The sequence below is a fragment of the Hyla sarda genome, chromosome 5 (assembly GCF_029499605.1).
Source record: "Hyla sarda isolate aHylSar1 chromosome 5, aHylSar1.hap1, whole genome shotgun sequence".
Taxonomy (NCBI): domain Eukaryota; kingdom Metazoa; phylum Chordata; class Amphibia; order Anura; family Hylidae; genus Hyla; species Hyla sarda.
In genome coordinates this window covers 166,805,791-166,818,692 of record NC_079193.1, presented here as the reverse complement: position 1 = coordinate 166,818,692, position 12,902 = coordinate 166,805,791, and the positions used below count along the sequence as shown (strand labels likewise).

The following is a 12,902-nucleotide window of genomic DNA, read 5'->3' as shown; positions in this document are numbered from 1 at the left end:
TCAGCAACATTTTCTCTCCAAAAGCCAAATGTATTTCCCTCTCTTCTGAGCATTGTAGTTCACCCGCAGAGCATTTTACATCCACACATGGGGTATTTCCATACTCAAAAGAAACAGTTTTACAAATTTTGGGGGGCATTTTCTCCTATTACCCCTTTAGAAATGGTAAATTTAGGGGAAAAAATGAATTCTAGTAAAAAAAAAAACTATTCATTTACACATCCAACTTAAACAAAAAGTCGTCAAACACCTGTGGGGTGTTAAGGCTCACTGGACCCCTTGTTACGTGCCTTGAGGGGTGTATTTTCCAAAATAGTATGCCATGTGTTTTTTGTTGTTGTTATGGCACCATAGGGGCTTCCTAAATGCGACATGCCCCCCAAAAACCATTTCAGCAAAATTCTCTCTCCAAAAGCAAAATGTGGCTCCTTCTCTTCTGAGCATTGTAGTTCGCCTACAGAGCATTTTACATCCACACATGGGGTATTTCCATGCTCTAAGAAAAGGGTGTTACAAATTTGGGGGGGGGGGCATTTTCTCCCATTAACCCTTGTAAAAAATGGTAAATTTGGGAAAAAAATAGATTTTAGTGAAAAAAAAATATGTGATTTACACATCCGACTTTAACGAAAAGTTGACAAACACCTGTGGGGTGTTAAGGCTCACTGGACCCCTTGTTACGTTCCTTGGGGGTGTAGTTTCCAAAATAGTATGCCATGTGGAGTTATTTTTTGCTGTTATGGCACCATTGGGGCTTCCTAAATAAAGACATGCCCCCCAAAAAACATTTCAGCAAAATTTTCTCTCCAAAAGCCAAATGTGGCTCCTTCTCTTCTGAGCATTGTAGTTCGCCCACAGAGCATTTTACATCCACACATGGGGTATTTCCATACTACAAATAAATGGGGTTACAAATTTGGGGGGGGGGGGGCATTTTTTCCCATCACTCCTTGTAAAAATGGTACATTTGGAGGGAAAAAACTGAATTTTTGTGAACAAAAAATGTAATTTACACATCCAACTTTAACGAAAAGTTGACAAACACCTGTGGGGTGTTAAGGCTCACTGGACCCCTTGTTACGTACCTTGAGGGGTGCCTTCTGAACCCTCTAGTGCACCCACAAAGCATTTTACATCCACATATGAGGTATTTCTTTACTGGAGAGAAATTGGGTTACAAAGTTTGGGGGGCTTTTTCTCCTATTACCCCTTGTACAAATAAAAAAAAAAACTGGGTCTACAAGAACATGCGAGTGTAAAAAATGAAGATTTTGAATTTTCTTCTTCACTTTGCTGCTATTCCTGTGAAACACCTAAAGGGTTAACAAACTTTCTGAATGTCATTTTGAATACTTTGAGGAGTGCAGTTTTTATAATGGTGTAATTTATGGGGTATTTCTAAAATGAAGGCCCTTCAAATCCACTTCAAAACTGAACTGGTCCCTGAAAAATTCCAATTTTGAAAATTTTGTGAAAAATTAGAAAATTGATGATGAACTTTGAAGCCCTCTGATGTCTTCCAAAAGTAAAAACATGTCAACTTTATGATGCCAACATAAAGTAGACATATTGTATATGTAAATCAATATAACATTTCCTTAAAAGCAGAGAGCTTCAAATTTAGAAAAATGCAAAATTTTCTAATTTTTCATAAATGATGCAAGTATCGCTGAAAATTTACCACTAACAAAGTAGAATATGTCACGAAAAAACAATCTTGGAATCAGAATGATTAGGAAAAGCATCCCAGAGTTATTAATGCTTAAAGTGACAGTGGCCAGATGTGCAAAAAATGCTCTGGTCCTTAAGGTCATATTCGGCTGTGTCCTTAAGGGGTTAAAGGGGTACTCGGCTGGAAAATAATTATTGTTTTTTTTTTAATCAACTGGTGCCACAAAGTTAAATAGAGTTGTAAATTACTTCAATTTAAAAAACCTAAACCTTCCAGTACAGTACAGAAAAAGTTATTTTCTTATTGAATTTCCTTTCTGTCTGACCACAGTGCTCACTACTGACACCATGTCAGGAACTGTCCAGGAGAGGTTTGCTCTGGGGATTTGCTCCTGCTTTGGACAGTTCCTGACATGGACAGAAGTGTCAGCAGTGAGCACTGTGGTCAGACTGAAAGGAAATTTAAAAAGAAACGAACTTCATGTGAAACATACAGCAACTGATAAGTACTGGAAGGATTACGATTTTTAAAGAGAAGTAATTTACACATCTGTTTAACTTTCTGGCACCAGTTGATTTAAAAAGAAAGTTTTCCAGCGGAGTACCCCTTTAACTCTACTGGAATTGAATTGCATATATTTATGAATTCTGTTCTACTAAATGTCATTTTACCTGAAAAATTCATATCAGGACATATAAACTAATTCAAATTCGAGTTTAACGGATTGCCAATCCCTAAATGCACCCTTAGAAATAATCATAATTTTCCTGATCCCCTTACTTTATATAGTTTCTTTAAATATTTATTAAACCACAAGGGGGCAAATTCAAACAAATGATCTGGAGACATAATACATGGCAATTTGTACATTCATTTTAAAATGCAGAAAAGAAAATGTGTGCAATGAAGGTCTGATGGATGGTCATCCATTCATTTCATTAGGCAGAATGTAATACCACTACTAACCTACAATAGTTAGGAGAAGATTGATTACCGGTAGTTGAATAAGCTGGATCTGTGGCATAAGGGCTCATTTATAGTATTTTGGAAAGAAAGGATAAAGTATTCTCTGACGGATCTCATTCATTTAAAATGACAATTTGGATCAAGGAAATAAATCAGGAAATAAAGTTCATGTTCATCCCAACAAGTATACAAAAATACACTATAACTGTACCTTTAGTTTGCGATCATGATCACCACTGCAAAGCGAGTTTACCGAGACCTTAAATGTTTTCCAAACCGGATTCAAATTGTTCATGACAACCTGCAATGGAGTAAAAATAACATAAAAATGATCTGCTAATGCATTTATTGATGATACATTATGTTATAGGGTACCTTTCATCAAAAAAACGTTTGATATATTATAGATTAATGTATGCAGAATAACTTTCCAATAGTATGTTATTAAAAAATATGCTTCTTTCTATTTAATTTTCCACTTTGAAAAAATTACCACTAGGGGTCTACCTACCAGTCCTTTTTTATAGATTTCAGACTCATGCAGGAGTCCTAAATCTCAGACTGCAGCCGGAACACAGACAAACTGTCCCGGCTGCAGTCTGAGATTTAGGACTCCTGCACGAGTCTGAAATCTATAAAAAAAAAAAAAAGGACTGGTAGGGAGACCCCTAGTGGTCATTTTTTCAAAGTGGAAAATTAAATAGAAAGAAGCATATTTTTTGATAACATGCTATTGGAAAGTTATTCTGCATACATTAATCTATAATATATCAAAAGTTTTTTTGATGAAAGGTACCCTTTAAAGATGTTATTTTACTGAGTAAATTAAACGTGCTTTGAAACATATTGGAGTCAAGTATGATACAAGTAGCAGAATGTTTTGTCACGGATGACAAGGAATGCTTTTATTAAGAGCTAGAGGATGCTCAGGCTGCTCTTGTCAAAAATAATAGTCAGCAATAAAGGGGTACTGCTCCCCTAGAAATCTTATCCCCTATCCAAAGGATGATGCAGGAGAGATCACGGGGGTCCCCAACAGCGGGACCCCCGCGATCAGATATCTTATCCCCTATCCTTTAGATAGGGGATAAGATGTCTAGGGGTGGAGTACCCCTTTAAGATTATGCTGTAGTCCTAAGATTAAAATACACTGCTCAAAAAAATAAAGGGAACACTAAGATAACACATCCTAGATGTGAATGAATGAACTAATCGTATGAAATACTTTCATCTTTACATAGTTGAATGTAAATCACACAAAAATTATCAATGGAAATCAAATTTATCAACCCATGGAGGTCTGGATATGGAGTCACATTCAAAATCAAAGTGGAAAAGGACACTACAGACTGATGCAACTTTGATGAAATGTCCTTAAAACAAGTCAAAATGAGACTCAGTAGTGTGTGTGGCCTTTACATGCCCGTATGACCTCCCTACAATGCCTGGGCATGCTCCTGATGAGGTGGTGGATGGTCTCCTGAGGGGTGTCCTTCCAGACCTGGACTAAAGCATCCGCCAACTCTTGGCAGTCTGGATGGAGAGAGACATGATGTCCCAGATGTGCTCATTCGGATTCAGGTCAGGGGAACGGGCGGGCCAGTCCACAGCATCAATGCCTTCCTCTTGCAGGAACTGCTGACATATTCCAGCCACATGAGGTCTAGCATTGTCTTGCATTGGGAGGAACCCAGGGACAACTGCACCAGTATATGGTCCCACAGGGGGTCTGAGGATCTCATCTCGGTACCTAATGGCAGTCAGGCTACCTCTGGCAAGCACATGGAGGGCTGTGCGCTCCCCCCCCCCCCCCCCCCAAAGAAATGCCGCCCCACATCATTACTGACCCACCGCCAAACCGGACAAGCTGGAGGATATTGCAGGCAGCAGAACATTCTCCATTGAGTCTCCAGACTCTGTCATGTCTATTACGTGCTTAGTGTGAACCTGCTTTCATCTGTGAAGAGCACAAGGCACCAGCTGCGAATTTACCAATCTTGATGTTCTCTGGCAAATGCTAAATGTCACGCACAGTGTTGGGCTGTAAGCACCACCCCCACCTGTGGACGTCAGGCCCTCATTTCACCCCCATGGAGTTTTTTTCTGACCGTTTGAGTGGACACATGCACATTTGTGGCCTGCTGGAGGTCATTTTGCAGGGCTCTGGCAGTGCTCCTCCTGCTCCTCCTTGCACAAAGGCGGAGGTAATGGTCCTGCTGCTGGGTTGTTGCCCTCCTACGGCCTCCTCCACGTCTCCTGATGTACTGGCCTGTCTTCTGGTAGCACCTCCATGCTCCGGACACTACACTGACAGACACAGAAAACCTTCTTGCCAAAGCTCGCATTGATGTGCCATCCTGGATGAACTGCACTACCTGAGCCACTTGTGTGGGTTGTAGACTCTATCTCATGCTACCACTAGAGTGAAAGCACCGCCAGCATTCAAGAGTGACCAAAACATCAGCCAGGAAGCATAGGAACTGAGAAGTGGTCTGTGGTCACCACCTGCAGAACCACTCCTTTATTGGGGGTGTCTTGCTAATTGCCTATAATTTCCACCTGTTGTTCCATTTGCACAACAGTATGTGAAATTGATTGTCAATCAGTGTTCCTTCCTGAGTGGACAGTGTGATTTCACAGAAGTGTGATTTTTTTTTTGAACAGTGTAGTAAAACTGTCTTTGGCATAACATTAAGTATCCAACTACATCACTAAGCCAGGTTTGCACTGTGCAGTTTTCAATTCAGTAGATTTGAAGGCAATTTAAAGGGTACCTTTCGTAAAAAAAAAAAAATTTGCTATATTACAGATTAATGTATGAAGAACAACTTTCCAATATCATGTTATTAAAAAAAATATGTTTATTTCTATATTATTTTTCACTTTGAAAAAATGACCACTAGGGTGTTCTCCCTACCAGTCCTGGCCGCAAGCCCTTTTTATAGATTTCAGACTCATGCTGGAGTCCTAAATTTCAGACTGCTGCCGGGACACAGACAAGCTCAGCACTGCTCCCTGCCTGTCAATCAGACAGGCAGGAGCCATCACTGTGCTAATAGCACAGCAGGGCATACTCCTGACTCTGCCTTACTGCATGCCCTCAATCATTTTACTATCTGAGCTCCGATCTTTCTTCTCTCTGCACATGCAGTTGTAAACAGAGAGGAGAAGATTCAGAGCTGCCTGCTGCTGTGTCCACAGCCTCTATGCTGGGCAATGCTCCCTTACTCTATCACACTAAGACGGCTAAATGAGCAGCCAAGAGGACAATAAATCAGGTAGAAAGAGGGGGCTTTGAATGAAAAGAAACACAGGGATAGTGTCAGTGAGAGTCAGGGGCAGATGGTGGGGGGGGGGATTAGGGAGAGTTTAGATCATGATAGGTACTCTTTAAGCAGTAGAACTTTACTAATGGCCCCACTATCCATCTTAGTATAGGAATGCTTGGTTGTTGGATGGTGCTTACTTATTTATGTTGCAATGCTCGATGTTGTATTCCCCAAAGACTGACAATATATAGTATTTCCAAATGAAATACATATGCCATGTCTTTAAATATGACATGTATTCATTAAGATCTTAACCATTTTTTCCTATGTCAAACTGTTGGAAAGCTCCCCTTTTATAAAATTTGCTTCAAAATATCTTGTGAATACATATTTCTCAACTATGTTGACAACCATTAAAATGATAGTCACTAGAGATGAGCGAACTTACAGTAAATTCGATTCGTCACAAACTTCTCGGCTAGGCAGTTGATGACTTTTCCTGCATAAATTAGTTCAGCTTTCCGGGGCTCCAGTGGGCTGGAAAAGGTGGATACAGTCCTAGGAGACTCTTTCCTAGGAATGTATCCACCTTTTCCAGCCCACCGGAGCACCTGAAGGCTGAACTAATTTATGCAGGAAAAGTCATCAACTGCCGAGCCGAGAAGTTCGTGACAAATCGAATTTACTGTAAGTTCGCTCATCTCTAATAGTCACTACAACTCTAAGGGTTGTGGCCCAGGTTTCCTACACTTTTCTACAATTGGACAGAAGATAAAATCTCAAAAAGGGTGAATATACCACCAAGCATCCTGGTTCCTGGACATTGTACCATGCTTCCTGCCCCATCTTTTGGCTCTCTTTGACCTGTTATTGGTTGACATTACCCAGACATTTTGCTGCCTCTTTAGTGTGATTCTTGGTTCTATCTCCTATCAGTTGTAGTGTAGTCCAGGAGCTCTACAAACTTTTTCCGCTAATATAAAGAATCAGTTCATTAAGTGAATGGCAGCAATATCAATAAAGTCCAAAAATAGCTGCAGACAATGATCTAGAAATTCATAAAACAATAAAGTAGCAAAATGTAAGCTCCTAATAGAGCGATGTGTTTTATAGATATGGAGGTTCTTCATCCATCTGCTTCCTAATATACTATAGTACATTTAAAGTGCGGCCAGATGCCTCCTCCATCCCTCACCGGTATAGAAACTCAACCTCACCTTGAAAGAGACAGATGGTTTGAACTGTACATTTTATCAGCACTGTATGTTAATACACAGCATATACAATACATTTCCCAGTTTGCCCAGTATTTAGGCTAGCTGAGAGAAGAGTAATCTCCTTTTTACTGGTATCACCAAGGACATAGTTGTTTCTGCTCGGGTGAATAAAATAACACAAATGTTGCAGTGTGGAGGATCATTTTTTCTGCTTCTAAACAGGATCATGGCTATTGCTTCTAGATGGGATGTATCTTTAATATTATAATAGTTTTTTCTTAATAACACAATAGTACATGAGAAAATCTGCACTTTAGGCTTTGTCCTATGCTTTTTACTGTTTGCATCAACAAAGAATTTATGTTTTATATTATGTATTTTTTAGCTTGTTTTTGTTATATCCTGCACTCCCATAGAGCTCATTGATATTCATCCATAGTGATTCTACTTCATATAACCCCATTGTCGAAATTCTGCCTTCAGATGCTGCATTCCTATGGACAAAACATTACTTTGTTGAAAATCACGATTGACTACAGCCATTGGATGGTAGAACCCCATATTACAATAGCTCTCACGAAGAAAGGAGTTATCCTTCGGAAACGCATTGTCCTAGCTGTACCAATCTATTTGAATAAAATATTGCACTTATTTGTAACTTGGTGCATTGTCCTGAACTATTTTGGTGAAGCGCTATCAGCCTATCAGTTGGATCACAGGGGGTTCCCAGTTTTATTTGCACAGCTTCACATATTCAGGTATGGGGAGCAGGCATTTTCTACCGCATGCCAAACTACTATGGCGTTTGAATGGTAAAGGCTTAGGGGTATACGTACTGACTCCCTGTTGCAATGGCCAGAATTGCTGCTTTGCCTATATAATCCTCAGATCACATGGCCAAAACTGACTTTTCACACTTAGGGTATGTTCACACATAGCCGTCAATGGTGACGGCGCAGTGCCGCACGGTCCGGCCGCCAGAATGGAATCTCCGCTCATGGAATTCTGTGGGCATAGATTCCGTTCAAACTCCGTAGTGTGAACATACCCTTACAGAGGACCTGTACCCTTACAGAGGACCTTAAAAATAGTTTTTAATTTTACTCTGTAGCGTTGGCACCTTGATTCCAATTTTTTTTTTCTTGATACCTCCTAAGACTCCAAAGATATACAGGTTTTACTATTTGCTTTACTATCTGTACTTTTCACTCAATAGTCAGATGGGCTGGAATTTATTTGCAACAGTGTGTTTGAATGCTGGACTAATGGAGTGTGATTGGGAAATTCATATTCACACACCCCCTACATGCTCCATGCCCCCTCAGTCTTATATACAGGCCCCCTTAGCTTAGCATTCATTCAATATCATCCCACCCATCTGACAATTCAATGAAAAGAACAAATAGTCAACCAAATAGTAATATCATTATATCTTGAGAACCATTTGGCATAACAAGAGAGCCAAAACACTGTTCGAATTAGGGCTTCTGAGGCTACAAGTAATGTATACCAGGGATGCCTTGTGTATACTCACTGGACACTTTATTAGGTACACCTTGATAGCATCGGGTTGGACCCCTTTTTCCTACATTCTTCATGGCATTCTTACTACAAGGTGCAGAAAACATTCCTCAGAGATTTTGGTCCATATGGACATGATGACATTATGCAGTTGCTACAGATTTATCGGCAGCACATCCATGATCTGAATATCCTTTTCCACCACATCCCAATGGTTCTCTATTGGAACGAGATCTGGTGACTGTAGAGGCCATCGAAATACAGGGAACTCATTGTCATGTATGAGATGATGTGATCTTTGTGGCATAGTGCATTATCCTTCTGGAAATAGCCATCAGATAATGACACTAGTCATAAGGGACAGATATGGGTAGCAAGACTGTTGAATTTAAAGGATGCTCAATCGATACTAAAGGGCCTAAAGGAGGCCCAGAAAATGTCCCCCATACCATTACAATGCTTCCATCAGCCTGAACCATTGAAATAAGGCCGGATGGAACCATGTTTTTATGGTATTTATGCCAAAATCTGACCATGCCATCAGAATATTGTAGCTGGAGACTCATCAGAGCAGGCAACATTCTTCCAGTCTTCCATTGTCCAATTTTGGCAAGCCTGTACAAATTGTATTCTCAGTTTCCTGTTTTTACCTGACAGTATTGGCACCCGAGGTGGTCTTCTGTGGCTGTAGCTTCAAGATTAAATCTCCTTTCTTCCCTCCCCATTCTGATGCTTGTTTTCAACTTTAGCAGGTTGGCTTGACCACATGTACATGCCTAAAGGCATTGAGTTGCTCCAAGCGATTGGCTAATTAACTGTTTGTGTTAATACGCAATTAATACAATTGAACAGGTGTCTTGAATAAAGTGGCCAGTGAGTGTAAATATGCTCTTTTATGCCTGTAATTGAAAAACACAGGTTGATTTTGGATATATACGATATGTTTCTGACAACACAAAGATTACCAGTTACAAGTGTTACGCGCCTGTAAACCTCTCTTGTGATAACAAGATAACAAAGACAAGCCTGGCACACCCATATTGTGTTTCCATTGTGAGATTCTATATACACTAGGCTCTTACCTCAGTCCTGTGAACCAGCTGCTGAGTGCCATCATCATTCATTCTGAAGGTTTCCAAGAATGGATCTGACTTGCTGAAAAAATCCTGAAATAGAATGGTATTCAATTAAATGGGTTGGCAGATCCATGCTGTCTGTTTACATCTCTTCTGTCACAGTTGATTGAAATGGGAGATTGGATAAATGTAAGATTTGTTACACTGCCATTCCTATTCTTATAGCTACTTTTCCTTATTTTAACTTTGCACTAGCTGGTATCTATCTGCCTGTATCTTTCCTAACAGATAGAACCTTATAATGGATTTTTTTTCTCTTGTAGATATCTTATTATATATCTCATATCTATTTTATTTTTATGCTGCACTATTGAGATTCACACTGGTGTACAATTATGATATCACAAGGAAGTTGTTGTCAGGGATACTATTGTGACATTTCATTAATTTTACTCACATAAGCTATTGTGACATCACAAGTGGGTTTTACTTGTGCAAAACTAATAGAAGGTTTTAGTCAAATAAGCCATTGTCACACCACAAGTGGATTTTCCCCTCATGTTAATTATGGGAACTTCAAAACTGTGTTTAATTCTGGTGTGCTTTTGTAACATCACAAATGGATTTTTAAGCAACTGTGACATCATAAATGGATTTTAGATATGTAAGCAACTGTGACATCACAAATGGATTTTAGATATGTAAGCAACGCAGACATCACAAATGGATTTTAGATATGTAAGCAACGGTGACATCACAAATGGATTTTAGATATGTAAGCAATGGTGATATCACAAATGGATTTTGGATATGTAAGCAACGGTGATATCACAAATGGATTTTAGATATGTAAGCAACGGTGATATCACAAATGGATTTTAGATATGTAAGCAACGGTGACATCACAAATGGATTTTAGATATGTAAGCAACAGTGACATCACAAATGGATTTTAGATATGTAAGCAACGGTGACATCACAAATGGATTTTAGATATGTAAGCAACGGTGACATCACAAATGGATTTTAGATATGTAAGCAACGGTGACATCACAAATGGATTTTAGATATGTAAGCAACGGTGACATCACAAATGGATTTTAGATATGTAAGCAACGGTGACATCACAAATAGATTTTAGATATGTAAGCAACGGTGACATCACAAATGGATTTTAGATATGTAAGCAACGGTGACATCACAAATGGATTTTAGATATGTAAGCAACGGTGACATCACAAATGGATTTTAGATATGTAAGCAACGGTGACATCACAAATGGATTTTAGATATGTAAGCAACAGTGACTAGTGTTGAGCGGCATAGGCCATATTCGAATTCGCGAATATTCGCGAATATATGGACGAATATTCGTCATATATTCGCGAATATTCGCATATTCGTAATATCCTCGTTTTATTTTCGCATATGCGAACATTCGCGTATACGAAAATTAACATACAAAAAATTAGTGCACGCGAAAATTCGCATATGCGAAAATTAGCATATGCTAATTTTCGTATATGCGAATTCTCGTCCGGCAGTCTCATACAGTAGTATTAGAGCCTTCTTTACACCACACAAGCTGGAAGCAGAGAGGGATGATCACTGTGATGTGTACTGTGAAGAAAAAAAAAAAAAAAAAAAAAAAGAATATTCGTAATTACGAATATATAGCGCTATATTCGCGAAATTCGCGAATTCGCGAATATGCGATATTCGCGAATAATATTCGAATTGCGAATATTCGCGAGCAACACTAACAGTGACATCACAAATGGATTTTAGATATGCATGCAAATCTTTTTATATTTGGCTAAAGTATGTAATGTTCTGCATATGGGTTTCCTTCAGAAATACAATTGTCACATCACAAGCAGGTTTTACTTGAGTAGGCTATGCTGATATTACAAAGAGGTTTCCAATAGAGAAGCTATTGTGACATCACAGATGGGTTTCTTCAGGTAATCTACTGTGACATGATGAAGTGGTTTTTCCATTAGAAATAATGTTGTGTACACAACTGGGGTTTAACGCTATGTTCAGCCAGGTACACTATAGTCTATAGTAACAACACAAGTAGGTATCCCTAAGGTAAGCTATTGTGACATCACAAGTAGATTTTATTTATGTAAGCCATTGTGACACCACAAGTGGGTTCCCACAACTAGTCTATTGCGAAACCTAGTGGGTTTTCCTCAGGAAAACTGTTGTGACATCACAAGTTGATATCCCCCAGGTAAGCTATTGTGACATCTTGGATGCTTGGATGGATTCTTGTCCTTTAGCACAGTGGTCCCTAACCCAGTCCTCAAAGTCCAACAAACATTCTTTGTTGTTTTAGTTACTCCATTGGAACAGAATAGGAAAAATGCAGATCCTGGACTTTTAGGGGGTTTGAGGACAGGGTTGGGGACCACTGTGCTTTAGCAAATAGCTGTCTCCATGGCGACACTGACAGCCTGCTACTCTGTCAATTTGAGAGCTATGCTCCCTTATAACACCTGAGTTACTGATCCCCTACTGGTGACTCCATTAGACAGCAGAAGACACTTTGCACCAAAACAGCAGCAGATCAAACACTATATGGGAAAGCATTTTCAAATGACACAGGCAAAAGAGGGGCGCAGCACAGTTTAAAGGGGCAGTCCCACCCCCATACAAAGTTAACTATACTCTTCAACTTTTAAACAACTGATGCAAAGGTATAGAGGTTAAACATATATTAATAGAACAATCTCTTTACATACAATACTTCTAGTTAATGGGCTTTTAAGACATATATACCCTGGCAGAATATCTTAAAGTGGTACTCCGGTGGAAAACTTTTTTTTTTTAATGAACTGGTGCCAGAAAGTTAAACAGATTTGTAAATTATCTGTAGAAATATATATATTAGGGCTCAGGGTTTGACACAACTGGACAGGTTGTGTTTCAAGTAATATTTCAATTTATTGATTGTATATAATGTGACAATAGAATATTAGATAAAATGTAAATAGCAGCAACTGCGTCTCACAGGGCCCTTGTGCAGGCGCAGCACCAACTATTAAGAACTATAGCATATGTATAGTACAGTATATAAAATATAAAAATATACTTGTAAAAAATTGTAAAAATTATAAAATATAGAGACCACCATAAACATATATAGAGAGAACCCAGATCCCTCTCTCTATAT

At 39.1% G+C, this 12,902-nt stretch overlaps 1 protein-coding gene and 1 long non-coding RNA gene across 3 annotated transcripts in view; one reads left to right on the top strand and one right to left on the bottom strand.

Moving 5' to 3' along the window:
• LOC130273593 (uncharacterized) overlaps positions 1-7,729 on the top strand; it is a 75,088-nt gene extending 67,359 nt beyond the window's left edge. The window contains exon 3 of the long non-coding RNA XR_008844055.1: positions 7,608-7,729. This is a non-coding gene — a long non-coding RNA (uncharacterized LOC130273593). The remainder of the gene's footprint in view (positions 1-7,607) is intronic.
• The window catches only part of CPNE4 (copine 4), a 437,398-nt gene that overhangs the window by 132,740 nt on the left and 291,756 nt on the right, over positions 1-12,902 (bottom strand). For both annotated transcript variants that reach the window (XM_056520653.1, XM_056520655.1), the window contains exons 6-7: positions 9,728-9,811; positions 2,850-2,939 (exon numbers count right to left, since the gene is read on the bottom strand). In XM_056520653.1, the coding sequence (XP_056376628.1) occupies positions 2,850-2,939; positions 9,728-9,811 (174 nt within the window). The remainder of the gene's footprint in view (positions 1-2,849; positions 2,940-9,727; positions 9,812-12,902) is intronic.